Source organism: Ahaetulla prasina, chromosome 1 (assembly GCF_028640845.1).
Source record: "Ahaetulla prasina isolate Xishuangbanna chromosome 1, ASM2864084v1, whole genome shotgun sequence".
In the NCBI taxonomy this organism is placed as follows: Eukaryota; Metazoa; Chordata; class Lepidosauria; order Squamata; family Colubridae; genus Ahaetulla; species Ahaetulla prasina.
This window is the reverse complement of record NC_080539.1, coordinates 171,744,956-171,759,167: the sequence shown is the minus strand read 5'-3', so window position 1 is coordinate 171,759,167 and position 14,212 is coordinate 171,744,956. Positions and strand designations below refer to the sequence as shown.

Here is a 14,212-nt window from a genome sequence, read left to right as displayed (position 1 = left end):
ATGCCTACCGTTCCTGTCCTGTTCCCTTTAATTGTATCCAATTCGTATGATTATTTCATGCTTATACTTATATATACTGTTGTATCTGACGAATAAATTAAAAAAAATAAAATAAAACCCCTTTGGCAAAAGGGCTGGAAACAAAAAATACCATCAACATATGAGTTTTTTCACTTTGTCAGCAAATCTACCCAGCATACTGACACTGAACTTAGCCAACTCAAAGGCAAGTTCAACAGAAAGTCCTTATGACTTATGACCCGAAAACCAAGTATTGATTATCTACCAGCTGCTTTCCTTAAAAAAAAGATAAAACCCAAACTTCTCCAACAACAGTCCTGTAGAGAACAAGAACTGTAGAGCTGAAAAATTACTCTTTCCCCTCCCTTTTCTTCTCCTTTGGAAAAGAGGTAGGGCTCATTTTAATATATTATTTTAAATCCCCCGCCTTTTTCTTCTACCAAGGAAAAATCGGGCTGAGATTGTTTCGGCTTCCGCCACTCTAGCCCTCGCTAGCACGTGATGCAAAACATTCAATTAGGAACCGGAAGTGATCGGAAAATAGACTTGCTTGGGTTCCTCCCCGATACAAAAAGTCGCTGAGAGGCTGATGATAAATGCGTGGGTGTGCGCGCCCACCCGCCCGTATCCAGGACGAGACGAGCCTTGTAACGACACCTGGCTGGAACTGATGAACGAAGGAGCGTCTCCCGCCGGCAACGTAGCAGGGTATTTCCCCCACTCTCCTTGGGGTGGGGTGGGGGGGTGGATGACGTCACGCTCCGAGGCAAGGGGCGCGTCGGTGATGTGATCAGAGGGCGACTCCTGCCCTTTGCCCGGCCGGAGAGAGAAAGGGGGGGGCGAACTCTCCTGCAGTGATGCCTGAGCCTGCAGCCATGTGGGGTGGAGGCAAAGCATGAGGGTTGTGGGAGGAAGATGAAGGGACTGTCTCGTCTCGGGGGACTTACCTGCCTAGTCGAGGGTCCAACCTGGCTGTGAGCGAAGCCTCACCGAAATGGAGGTAGAGCTGCTGGCCAAAGCTTTCCATTCTAAAGCGGGAGATAAGGAGCCTTTCTTCTTAGCTTGCATGCATGCATTCTGGTTCAGCTGTTAGATTTCCAAACCCGAACTAGGGATTTTGCCGCTCTGGGTCGTCCCGGTTGCTATGACAATATTGGGGAACGAATCCTTTGCTTTCTCCCGTGTCTCTAAAAAAAAGCTTTATGGAGGAAGGAATGCAAAACACCCACCATTTTATGGTGTTTTCTTATTAGATGGGCGCTTTCTCCCTGTTTGATTCTCGAGTAAAGATGATTGAAGGGAACCAGTAGAGAACAGTTGATGGTGTTTAAGGTCTCTTGGGCATGAACTTTCCATGGCCGTATTCTGTGGCTCCAGAACCAGTTTTTGAGACACACTTTTAACACTGACTCAGCAGACACTATATAAGTGTCTTCCTTATCCAAGGGCATTGGACTGAAATCCTAATGTTAGGGTTGATTTCAGTGCAAATATGAAATAATGGTCTGCTTGAGCTTCCCTACTGCAGCTTGTAAATGATTGCTTATACTAGGGACTCTAGTAATACTAGAGTGTAGCAACTATTATTAAAATTGTGTGAAAGAATAGAGGTTAAGGGAGAGTAGGGGGGGAAAGACATTTTTTGGGATAGCCTTATTTTAGTTGTTAAAGGAATTGTACTATTCTGCCTGAAACGGAATTTTCCTAATCTCTGCCAGGGTGGAAGACTCCTAATAAATCTGTGAAAGCTTATAAAAATTTAACATTATCACTAGTTCATTTTAAAGTTAAAAATATGGTTATACAGCTTAATAAGTAGCAAATTAATACATGCCTGTATTGTATAATTTTGCTGAATATATGGACTTTTGTCAGGGTGTTACTGCTAGGCATGGATGTGGAAAAAAAATCTTGCACCTGAGTAGCGTTTGGTTGTAATGTAGCTGCTCTGAACACGATGTGTTTCTTGAATGGAATGCTCCTTAGCCAAAAGTAGATAATATAATGAGATAGTTTTGCTTGATTTTATTTTCAGGAAGACTCTTTTCCCATGTTTTCCCTTGGATGGAAGCATGCTCTGCTCCCCAGGAAACGATAGCCTTGAAGTATGATCATGGAAAAGGGAATAAGCTCAGTAGAAGTTCCTCCTATGTCAGCTCATGCCACTGCAGTAAGGATGATGGTAAAAGAACATGAAGGCAAACCGGCTCAAAAAGTGAGACGAGTGGGATTTGTACTTGTACATGCAGGTACATGTCAGAATATCACAAAGTAGGTGGGCTGTGTTGTTAATGTTTTAGCACCATATATGGTACTTTGGGAGAGGTGGGAAACATGTGAAGCACAGGTAAATTGGGGGAAAGAATGGTGAATATATGTTTATATTTCATGAGATGTTTCTTAGGCCAGTTGTGGCTGAACTGTAATCTGCTCTTTTCCTTTCGGTTATGATAATCCAGTTAATTTTTCCATTAAAATTAGGGAGTACAGTGTCTATGCTTGCTCTCATTTGGCAGGAAACAGCTAATCAGAAGGCTGCCTCCTATTTAAATTTGCCTTTTTGCTGGATAGATTTATAGCATGAGGCACGGAAACATGCTTTTAGAAAAAAGACTTACCAGGCATTTAAACTGAAAGCTATAATCCCTTCAGTAGAAAACAGAGATGCTGCTCTTGCTTTCTGAAGAGTGTGTGTTATTGACAGGGCCAATCTTCAATATTTTTTTCCTCCCCCTTTGCCTGAGCAGCATTGGGATATTGCTTTTGCCATTGCTCAGAACTTACCAGTTTATGGTTTGCTGAGTTGTTGTTGTTTTTTTTGAATAAAGGGCAAAACATTTTAAATCTTGCCACGGTTTATCTGATAATGTTTTTATTAAATTACGACCTTTGCTGAACATGCTGAACCGTAAGTCATAGTTACCAAATTTTCATCCTGCGGATCATGCCAGATCTAACCTCTCACCGACCCGTGCGCTCTCACAGAGAGGGACTCCTCAGGGTGCTGTCGGCCAGGCAGTGCCGACTGGCGACACCCAGGGGAAGGGCCTTTTCTATGGGGGCCCCCACCCTCTGGAACGAGCTTCCCCCAGGTCTTCGTCAATTTCCTGACCTTCGAACCTTCCGCCGCGAGCTTAAGACACATCTATTTATCTGCGCAGGACTGGACTAGAATTTTAAATTTTTAAATGTTTAAATTTTAAATTTGATTTTAAATGGGTTTTATTATTTATATCTTTATTTTAAATATTCGGCCTATGTAATAAGTTTTTTAAATTAATGTTTTACCCTGTATATATATATGTTTTTTTATATGGCTGTAAACCGCCCTGAGTCCCTAGGGAGATAGGGCGGTATAAAAGTGTGAATAATAAATAAATAAATAAATAACCAAAGCACATGTATTATGGTATATATATATATATATATATATTGCTCAATGAAGTTCTTATTAAAGAACAATAAGAATTACTGCAGTTTAACCTTACAAAAAAGATATAATTTTCAGTGTCTTTCTTTTTTTAATGTCAAACAATAGCACAGAAGAAAGGTCATAGTGTTTTTTAAAATCCAATATTCAATATGATCTGTTTTGGAAAAGGCAATATTTTCTACCAATCAAAGAATGCAGTAATATACGTTACTATGATAGAGATTCTGTCATACAATAATATCTTGTATGGTTCCTGTTATAGTAATGCATTCATAAGTATTTTTTTTTATATTTTACATCTATTATCTTTGATTTGGCAGTATTTTTTTTTTTTTAGGAAAATCTAGTTTTTGACATAAGCTTGACTCCAGGTGATTCCATGGGCGTGTCAGTATCATTTTCTTTGGAATAGTTTGAATGTGATTTACATTCTCTTTACTGAGGTATTTTTTCACTTCCTAGCCTAATATTTTGTGCTCATATTTACTGAACGTCTCCCAATAAATTCCAATCCTACCACCTGGTTTGGCAAAATTTTGTTATTACCTCTTAATTAACACTTTTGCTAGAGAATTAAGAAAGACTTGTGGTCAAGTATTTTGACATAAAGTATACTAAATGTTTTGCACTGTTAGGGGCATGAATACAAATATTCATTATAGATGAATATTATTATAAAGCACTGGTACAAGAAGTGGGGAACTTAGCCACTAAGAAAAAGTTCTGTAATAACTGTTAGTTATAGAAGATATTCTTTTAAACATAACGCATACTTGGGTGATATTAGTAGTAAAAATTTCTGGCATGCTTCCTAAACCCATAGTCCAGTGAAGCAGTCCATAATGTGCAAATGAAATAGTTCCACTGTTAGGCATGGAGAGACAATAATATCACTTAGCTGAAACTTGTCTTAGCAATGGATATGTGAATAAAAAGTTTAGAATGTGAATAAGAAGTTTAAATATATATACATTTGAGTAGTCTCTAAATTGAAGCTGAATTTAACCAAATAATTTGCAATGTAATCAAGGACTCGTGTAGGTTTAAATGGCACCACTTAGAAGGCAAAGTGCTTTACACTTTTGTATTTCTATGCTGTGGACCTGCTAAGATGTCTTGATTCTTTTAGCTTTCCTCAAAGGGTAATAGAATTTAAAAGAATAATAATATATCATCATGTTAAAACCCCCTTCATACATCTGTGATTAATAAGAAATACATAGTTAATCCATTTCTCTTTATATTTTGATGTTTTATTGTGATTGATGTGATAATGAATGGCATGGTGGTCTAGTGATGTTCACCTCCCACTTGGGGGATGCTCACCTCCCACTTGGAAGGTTGAGAGTTCAATCCTAGGTAGTGGCAGATGTTTCTCTGTCAGGGCGCAAAGAAAAAAAATATCTGCTGCGAACTCCACATGGCATCAGGAAGGGCAGCTGGCCAGTAAACTCTCAGCTCCATCCAATCACCCCAACTCTACTTCAAATTAAGTGATTATAGGGTCATAAAAAGGGAGTGTAATTGAGGTGATAATGACAAAGATGCGGGCCTGCGTACAGAAAGGGACAGCATTATTTTCTTTGTTTCATGCTACTTCAGATCCCATTAACATGTGCAGTTCCTTATTTCAGGGCTAGATATTTGAACCAATGGTGCTGGCTATGTAGATGTCTAGTGAAGTGTTACTTGACGTTCCCTTAATGAGCTGATGAGCATAGGGTTGCATGATTCAAAATCAGATTCCAATATCCAATATTCCAAATCCACCCAACCTGTTGAAAATGCCCTTGAAGGGGAAACATGCTGGTTTGTAATCCTCTTACAAGGTAGATATATTCTTGATATGGAAAGGTTTTATTTTAGAAAAAGCTTTCAAACAAAATTATTCTGCTTACTGTATGTAAACACTTTTACCCCTCTTCTCTTACATATTCCTTGTAACAGGTGCAGGTTATCATTCTGAATCCAAAGCCAAAGAATATAAACACGTGTGCAAAAGAGCATGTCGGAAGGTAAGATTGTTAGAAGGTAATTGTTTGAAATGTTATCTCTTTACTTCTACTTCTCAGTAATCCTTAAACAATTCCCAATTGCCCTTTTTAAAAAAAAAATAGGCCATATATATTCATAAAATATGGAAATGGAATTATTTAACAAATTGTATATAAGAAAAATTATTTATTTGTATCTGTATAGCATGAAACGTCATCAGACAATAGCAAGTTTGAACTTGTTAATACTTTCTTGTAGAGTTCAAGGGACACTAGACATTTACGGAAGAAATACTTTTATTAGTGCAGTCTTTGTTGTGTTGAAAGTTTAGACCATGATTGGGCAATCTAATGTCCTCCAGCTGCTTTATATTGGAGCCCCCTCCCCAATCTCTTGCCATTGGCCATACTTGTTTGGGTCTATGGAAGTGGAATGCAGACATTTGGAGGGTACTAGAGTGATTAGAGTATTCTTACTATAGATTATGAAGTTAGGTGATGGACGATGGTGGCTGCATTCCTCCCCGTTGGGTCTGGGGGAAAGAGTCCGGAGCTGTGGGGGGTTTGCAGCCCCCCTGTTCGCTCCGGCGGCTCCCCCACTCTTCGCTGCCCATACAGGGCAGCTGTGGTGTCATGTCCCACTCCTCCTCTGACAGCCGGGTCGGGGAAGTCCGTATCAAGCGTGCCTCTGCAGCTCTGCCAAAGTCCTATCAGAGTCCTCAGGGCAGGCAGGAATCCAAGGTGTGACTTCAGCAATCCAGATTAGACTTTGCCTGACTCAGAGAATGCCAGAAAGCAGATCCTTTATATAGGCCATGGGGTGTGGCTCCATGACACAGCACTTATCCAGGCCTGCCCCTCCCTCCCTTTTGCTGACGTCGCCTCTCCATTCTCCGGAAGCGTGGATCTATCCATTGCATCGTTTCATCTCCAGCTGTTGGTAATCCCAGCTCGTGGCTGTCTTCAGGTGCACATGCTATCGGAGGGAGGTTTGTTTGTTCGGTTTGTCCGGGCATGGTGCCAGGGCTGGGGGCTGGAGGCATGCCAGGACATTCTTCAGCACTATCAGCGTCCTGCAGGAGATAAGAGGGGCCCGGCTGCGGCGGGGGGGGGGAGCAAGGCACAACATGTGGTCTGATCCTAAATTAAGACAGACCCCCAGATCGGGGAGGTATCGCCGCAAACCCTGGAGCCATCGGGGTTTGGGACCGTCTTGCCCGCGATGCTGGCCACGCCTGAAGTCATTATCAACATTTTTGTTGCATCTTCTGTATCCTGGAGATTTAATGAAGATGTTGGAGCACTGAAGTAAAATATTCCCAGGGATATCTCTGTCTCCATCCTATCAACTGTCTTCATAATTTTAAGCTTCTGTTTTTGGAATACAACATAGTTGTCTGCTCAGAAGATAGCACAAAAAAATGTCAGACTGAAGAAGACTCCTGAGGAATGTGGTGCTAGTTTAATGCAGTGAGTTTGGTAAACCAATCAGTTTGTGAACAGAAATTTACTTAAAAAACATCCGTAATCAATTTTCGGTCTATAAGACGCTCCGAACCTTAAGGCGCACATTAGCTTTAGAGGAGGAAAACAAGAAAAAAAAATCTGCCTCTGCCTCCCAGCATCCATCCAGTATTCATCTGGCTAGCATCCTTGCAGCAAACAGCATGGTCAGCTTCAGCATGTTATCGCAGCCCCAGCATGTAAGTCATCAGGGCTCCCCTCCCTTGCGCCCACCACCGGTCAGCTGAATGACAGCTGGATCCCAGCCTCCCGTAGTCCCACCAATCAGTGGACTGGCTGACTGGAAACTCTGCCATTGCTGCCTCCTCTGTGTCTGTTGCCTCTGCCAGGAACACTGGAGCCTTCACTGCTGAGCAGCTGGTTGGGGGTTGGTTCGGGCTCGTAGAATACCACCAATCATCTGTTCTAGGCCACGGCAATAGGCGATCCCACCACCTAGAACAGCTGATTGGCGGTTTTCTGGGAGGCCGATCTAACCGCCAATCAGTTGCTTGGCAGCGAAGGCTCCAGTGTTCCCTGGTGGTGGGGAACGGCGGTGGCAACGAATTCCGCCACATCAACCCCACTCCTCTCACCAAAATATTCACTCCATAAGATGCACAGATATTTCCACCCACTTTGGGGAGGGGAGAAGTACGTCTTACAGACCGAAAAATATGGTAGTCGGTAATTTTCTGCTTTGCTTCCTATTTCATGTAGTAGTAAATACTTGCATTTATTTGCTGCAAATACAAGATATTATTATTATTATTATTCAAATCCTTTTTAAAAATATACTTTATTAAATTTCTACAAAAAGTAAAATATAAAAAACAAAAAAGGAATTAAGGAAAAATATGGAAAATGTAAGGGAATAAAGAAAATAAATAGGAAAAAAGGTAACTTTCTTCAATATAACTACAAATTAACATATTTCCCTTTTGATCTAACATTCAATGATATCCAGTATTATTGTAATCATAAACAATTCTAATTATCATTCAAATCATCAGATCTCAAAATTAATATTTCTTACAATTTTCAGCAAAAAATCCCAAAGTGGTTGATGGATAGAAAAACTATGGGGAAGAGTTAGACCAGTGGTAGTCAACCTGGTCCCTACCGCCCACTAGTGGGCGTTCCAGCTTTCATGGTGGGCGATAGGAGTTTTGTCCGATACTGAAGCACTTCCCTTTTTTTTAATTTAATTGACTTTAAAAAAAAATTTCATAGCATTATTTAAAAACATTTTCATTAGGTTTTCATAAAATTCCAGTGACAATTTAAATTTCTGAAAATATACTATTTGTATCGCCCGCGCATAAGTTTAGTTCACGTTACGTAAGTGAAATTAAATGGCGCTATAGTGCGACCGCAAACAAAAGAGCCTCATCCCAGAATAGCTTACACATCTCCCCCCACACCACCCAGCTGTAACAGACAAGCAGAGCTGGTAGCCGGCGCCCCCCCCAATCCAATCCACGATGCGCGAGAGGCATGTGCAGACGACAATACATGGCGCATTACCGGTGGGACCGGTGGGCGGTTAGAAAATTTTACTACTAACAGAGATACAAAAGTGAGCGGTAGGTATAAACAGGTTGACTCTCTAAGTTAGACAAAGACTTTCCTTTAATCAAGGTAGTTACTTTTGCCATCTTAGCCAGTTCCATCAACTTCAATTCAATTCAATTCAATTTGATATTTATATCCTAACACCATTTCTTTTAAACAAGGATGTTTACAATGTAGTCAGATACCTTAAATTAAGTGACACCACAAATGTAACTAAAGTGTGGTTCTTTTGTTTCGCCTAAGAATAGTCATTATCCACTCTTTGAAACTTTAAACAATTCTCTTTTGGAACCAAATGATTCACTGGGCTCTATTGTGTAGGGGAAAAAACATGTAAAATATTTAAGAGGCAATACTTTATACCTAAAATTCTGTCTTCTAGGCAATTGAAAAGCTACAGGCTGGAGCTCTTGTAACAGATGCAGTGACTGCAGCGCTAGTTGAACTAGAGGTACTTACATTTATTCAGGTGTTCGTTTGGTGGTAGTTTGACTATATTTTTCTGTTCATCTTGTCTTATATTGAATACATTAATTGACAACATGCAGATTTTTAATATGTAAGAAGATTATTAGCCCTGATTTGCCTCTCTCTACAGGGGGTCTGATCAGGGCTAAATATTCTGACTTTTCAGTGGAATTGAATCAGGAAGAAAGTCTCCTTTAAAAGGTTCAGGGTTTTGTACAGCAAATTACAAACATACTTGAAGGAATGTTTCTGACTACTTAGACTTTATAAAGCTTGTTCTTAAAGACACCCACATTTATTGGATGGATAAAGGAAGAGAAAGAGAAGAATTAACTTTTCTAGGCACTTTTATCTTCTAACTTAGCCCCCACTCCGTTCAGCTGTTATATAATATTCCAAAAAATAAAAGACCGGACAAAAGATAGAATTTGCTCTTCCTCTTTTATTTGTTCATGATATTCTGATATGAGGAGTGTGTGTCAATCATTTTTTAGACTGAAAGTAAGTAAACTCTTTTTAATAAATCAGTGTCTGTCAGTTGCTGTGTCACTGAGGCAGAGACAGCAGTTAATATGTTCCAGAATGACTGCTCTATCTCTTACTGCGAAAACAGTTGATGCTAAAATAATAAATTGACCAGATGGAAGAATAATTAAAATATTTCACCTTCATTACATGGGAAAAGATAACATATTCAAATACTTAAGGAAACCTGGACAAAAATGACTCTTCATAATCCTAGCAAGGATTTTACTTAATGAATAGAATAGAATAGAAGGATTTTATGGTGATTAAAAATACCTCAGGATATATTTTATACTGTAGCATGCTTCTGGGGACAACTGACCTAGACTTTGGAAATGGTTGTTTCAAATAGTTTGAATGTGGGTTTTTTTCTTCTCAATCAATACCTATCAATAATTAAGGGCCTTAATTCTACTGGTATGCAATGAATTATGGATTTACAGCATGTTGATTTAAGGTATTTGTTTATTGATTGCATTCCTGATGAAAATACCTAGAACAGGAGCTTGTGTTTATGTACCAATGTAAGAGACAATGTGTAGGGAAATAGCAGATATTCTGATTAGGTTCTAACAAGGTACATTCAGTTGTATACTTAATATCTCATATTAAATTCTTTGAATAACATTTGACCATAGGTCAAACTTTGGATGAAAAAAAGAATTTAGAACAGTGGAATAAATCTTATTTTAATTGATGGGATATATTAACAACAATCTAGACATTTCCTCTGCCTGCTGGTAACACAGATTGCAAAATGTAATTTCTGCTTCCAGAATCAGTTTCTGCCAAATCTTTTGACTTGTAGCTTGTTATTTCAATTTTAGTTTTTTACAAAGTTAAATGTAAGAATAAGGCAGATAGATTTGAATGCTTTATCTTTTAGTGTATATCTGAATAAACAAAGCTTTTTAAATAGAGTTTGAGGGCTTTCTGCTTTCCAGTGTTCTGTCCTTTTATTTCAACAGTTGTTAACAAAAAAAATTGAAAACTCCGTCTTCATTCAACATAAAACGGAGAATAGCACAAGATAATTAAATAGGATGGTTCCAACTCCATCTGTATGCACTTCTTATGAATCAAGGAGGAAGAATGTTTTCTTCTGGTAGCAGCTGCTCATATCTCATGGGTTGTCCCTGAAGAGTTGCAGACCACTAGGGAAAAAGCAATTTCATATGTATCTGCATTTCTGAAGCCCAGTGTGCTTTTCAAAACACCTTTTCTTCCTCCCGGATTTGGCATATTATAGAATTAACATCCTTGATACTGTCATTGGAGGTGGAAGAATAAATTGAAGCCCCCTGACGTGTAAATGGAGCAGCATATAGAGCAATGAAGATTCTAACCAATATTTGCATCTTCAACCAAAAATAATACATTTCTTTTGCACGATGCTCTCAGGTCCAATTTATATTGGAGTCTAAATTTTGAGAGATTTTCATACAATGTGTAGTATCAGACATGCATTTCAGAACAAATCTGTATACTTCAGCAAATGCATGCATATAAATTGTTTTATGTGCATATCTGAAAATTGTTTTCATACCCATATAGGGTAGATCCAAAGGGAATTGCTTGAATAATTCTGTTTTCTGCTAACTATGAAAAAATTGTGGTTAGATTTCATTTAGCAAAAGCCATTTTTTATTTTGAAACTTCAATAAGTGGTAGAGGTTTTTTTTTGTTTCTCTTCACAAGCACTTTCTGTATATTGTAGATGTGTATCTCTTTTAGGAAGGAGAAAAATGAAGCCCCTGATGAATGATGTGTGCGTGCGTGTGCTTGTGTGGGTCTGTTTGCATACAGATCTTGGAACTAGTTTTATGGATCCAGTACTTATATACAATTTTTGACTATAGCCACTCAATCGAGTTCATAAAGTAAAAGATTGGACTTTTCATACCTCCTTAACCATCCTTGTTCCTCCTCTTGCTTTTGTGTAGTTGTTTGGCAGTTACTGTTGTCATCTGGCAGGCACTTCACTTGGTATCCTCTCCCTTAACTGCAGTGTGTGACAACACTATATCCTCTCACCATCTATATTGCGTAGATGAAAATGGAATGGTAAAAATGGGTTTTTAAAGAAAACCGAGAGCATGCATTTGTAGTATTTGTATCTCAGATGAGTAAATGTGTATCAATTCAAAACATCCTCTCCCTTTACCTTCTCTACAGTTTTGTTTTCACTTGCACTCTATTTTTCTCTTTTCTGTTTTTTTCTTCTCCTATCCTCTTCTGTTTCCTGTAGGGAATCCTGAATTAAAATTAGTGGGCTGAGAATTGGCAACGCATTGGCTCAATAACAATAATTTAACCCAAGTTGTTTGTTGTGATAGTATAGATGTTTGTTTATATGTTTTTTTCTTTAAATTTCTTTATAGGATTCACCCTTTACAAATGCAGGAATGGGATCTAATCTAAACCTCTTAGGTGAAATTGAATGCGATGCCAGTATTATGGATGGAAAATCACTAAATTTTGGAGCAGTGGGAGCTCTCAGTGGTATGTAGAATAGGCTCTCAAAGGTGTAATATTGATAACAGAATGATCTTTGACTATATATTTAGTCATGTCACAACCAATCTCACGTTGAGGCCAAGATAAGTAAGTTGATAAAGGATAGAAATATGAGCCAAGTCACATACTAGTGATTATTACTGTTATTGCCAGCTGTTGCTTAATTTTGAATTTTTTGTACACTGCCTAGAATCACACTGTTCATGTTCCTTGGCCATTTTTTAAAAACAAATAAACACATTTGAAATGTTCTTGGCATTATGAATGGTACTTGAAATTTCCTGAAGTAGGTATGCTATTATGATAGAGACAAGCAGAAAAATATACTAATCTGAATCTAGAACATGGAAGAAATATTAAATCAGTGGAAAGTTTCCAATTGAAATAATTTAGATAATCAGGATGGCAATTAGTTTTTCTTTGTTTTGGCTCAATACACCTGTTTTTGGAGCATACTGTAATACTTTAATACTGTAAAGGATCATATTGCACTTATTTCTGTATATCTTTGAAATTGAATACAGCAAAAGCAGATAGAATTCTTGAATATGTATCACTTTAATAGTATATATACCGTATTTTTTGGAATATCAGATGCACCAGAGTATAAGACACAGCTTAGCTTTTGGGGAGAAAAATAGGGGGGGAAAATCTGCCTACCAGGTATTCATCTGGCTAGCGTCCGTAATCTGGTCAGCTTCAGCACATTCGTTTGCTGGTTTTTATCCCCTGCTTGGAGATAAAAAACAGCTTCTAAAGCACAACTGATCTTTGGAGAGAGAAGTAATGAGAAAAGCAGGCAAACCATGGAGATCCATTCATTTGCTGGTTTTTATCCCCTGCTTCGTTTTTTCAGCCTTAACCTCGTTAAGGTTGAAAAAACTGCTAGGGCTGGAAAAAAAAAACTTCGAAAAAGCTACCTTCTGAGTATAAGAGCACCCAAATTTTCAGCCTCTTTTAGGAGGGAAAAAAGTATGTCTTATACTCCAAAGAATACGGTAAGTAAAACATTCTCTTATAGTGTAAGTTAACATGGGAAACATTCTAAATTGCAGTATTCATTTGGAGAAAATGATATTTGTTCATATGTATATGATTGTGGAGTTCAGTTTGTTTTACAAAAGAAAAAACTATGTTCTGATCTTTAGTATTGATAAATGAACCCATCCTTTGTTTTTGTTGAGAAAAGTGCCCCTAGTGTGGATGACATGATTTGGATCATCATTTAAACATAGGAGATTCACTCAATAAACTCATCAGACTTTTTTTCTTATTAGTTAGTATTGGTTTCTTTCAGACATCAAAATCTGAAAAAATGTAATTAAGGAATATGTTTAATGTATTGCAAATTTGTCTGTAATGCAATGTTGCAGTTCTCTTAGATGAACTCTGTTTTTCAGGAATCAAAAATCCTGTCTCCGTGGCAAATAAATTATTATGTGAAGGGCAGAAGGGAAAACTATCTGCTGGCAGAATTCCACCTTGGTAATTACTTTATTCTGCTTTTTCTTGTTACTGTTTCTTTCTCCTCCTCCATTGTAATGCAATTTTTGAAAGTTATTCTTATTGACAGAAGCTTATTGTTTAAAAAAAATAGCAATAACATGCTATTTAGATGAGGGCTGGATTAGTTTATTGGTCTTGGAACATCTTATGTTTTCACTATGGCTGTAAATAGAATTGAGAATTAAGGATAATATTTCTACTTATAATTTCTTTCATTGTGGTTGTTTATATATATCTATTTACACAATTGCAAAGCTTCTATTCTGATGTTTAAGCTTTGAGTCCAGTAAATGTCAAAACTAAATATTGATTTAAAAGCATAGATTTCTTCATCTACCCTCACTTCCAGATTTATAAAATTTAACATATGTTTCCATTTAAGGGTATAGACAAAATGGAAAATATATTTCATTTTGAATGCAGAACAAAATAGCCTTGCTAAACATTTCATCAAAACATTCTCTATTGGCTGTGTTTTAACACAATAACGAAAAGGTTCAAGTATTCCAACAGAACCGAATTTGAACATCACCCTATATTCACATCAAAAATAATGGGTACCAGAACAAACTTATACCTTTCACACTCTAGGGCCCAAAACCAAGTAAATGACAGTTACCCAAACTTGATCAAAGTAACCTATTTAAATTGAGATTGGGGGGAATAAATA

At 37.9% G+C, this 14,212-nt stretch overlaps 1 protein-coding gene across 7 annotated transcripts in view; it reads left to right on the top strand.

Annotated features, from left to right (window-relative positions):
* The first annotated feature begins 561 nt into the window (after nt 1–561).
* Nucleotides 562–14,212, top strand: part of TASP1 (taspase 1) — a 53,259-nt gene continuing 39,608 nt past the window's right edge. For 4 of the 7 annotated variants that reach the window (XR_009154978.1, XR_009154979.1, XM_058181737.1 and 1 more), the window contains exons 1-6: nt 832–1,021; nt 2,057–2,270; nt 5,402–5,469; nt 8,909–8,977; nt 11,901–12,021; nt 13,437–13,521. Coding sequence is in view for 5 of the 7 variants with exons in the window: in XM_058181737.1 (XP_058037720.1) it covers nt 2,129–2,270; nt 5,402–5,469; nt 8,909–8,977; nt 11,901–12,021; nt 13,437–13,521 (485 nt within the window). In the remaining 2 variants the exon portion in view is untranslated. Of the gene's footprint in view, nt 730–831; nt 1,022–2,056; nt 2,293–5,401; nt 5,470–8,908; nt 8,978–11,900; nt 12,022–13,436; nt 13,522–14,212 lie in introns of those variants that run through there. The other 3 variants (XM_058181727.1, XM_058181764.1, XM_058181755.1) reach the window with 3 other exon arrangements.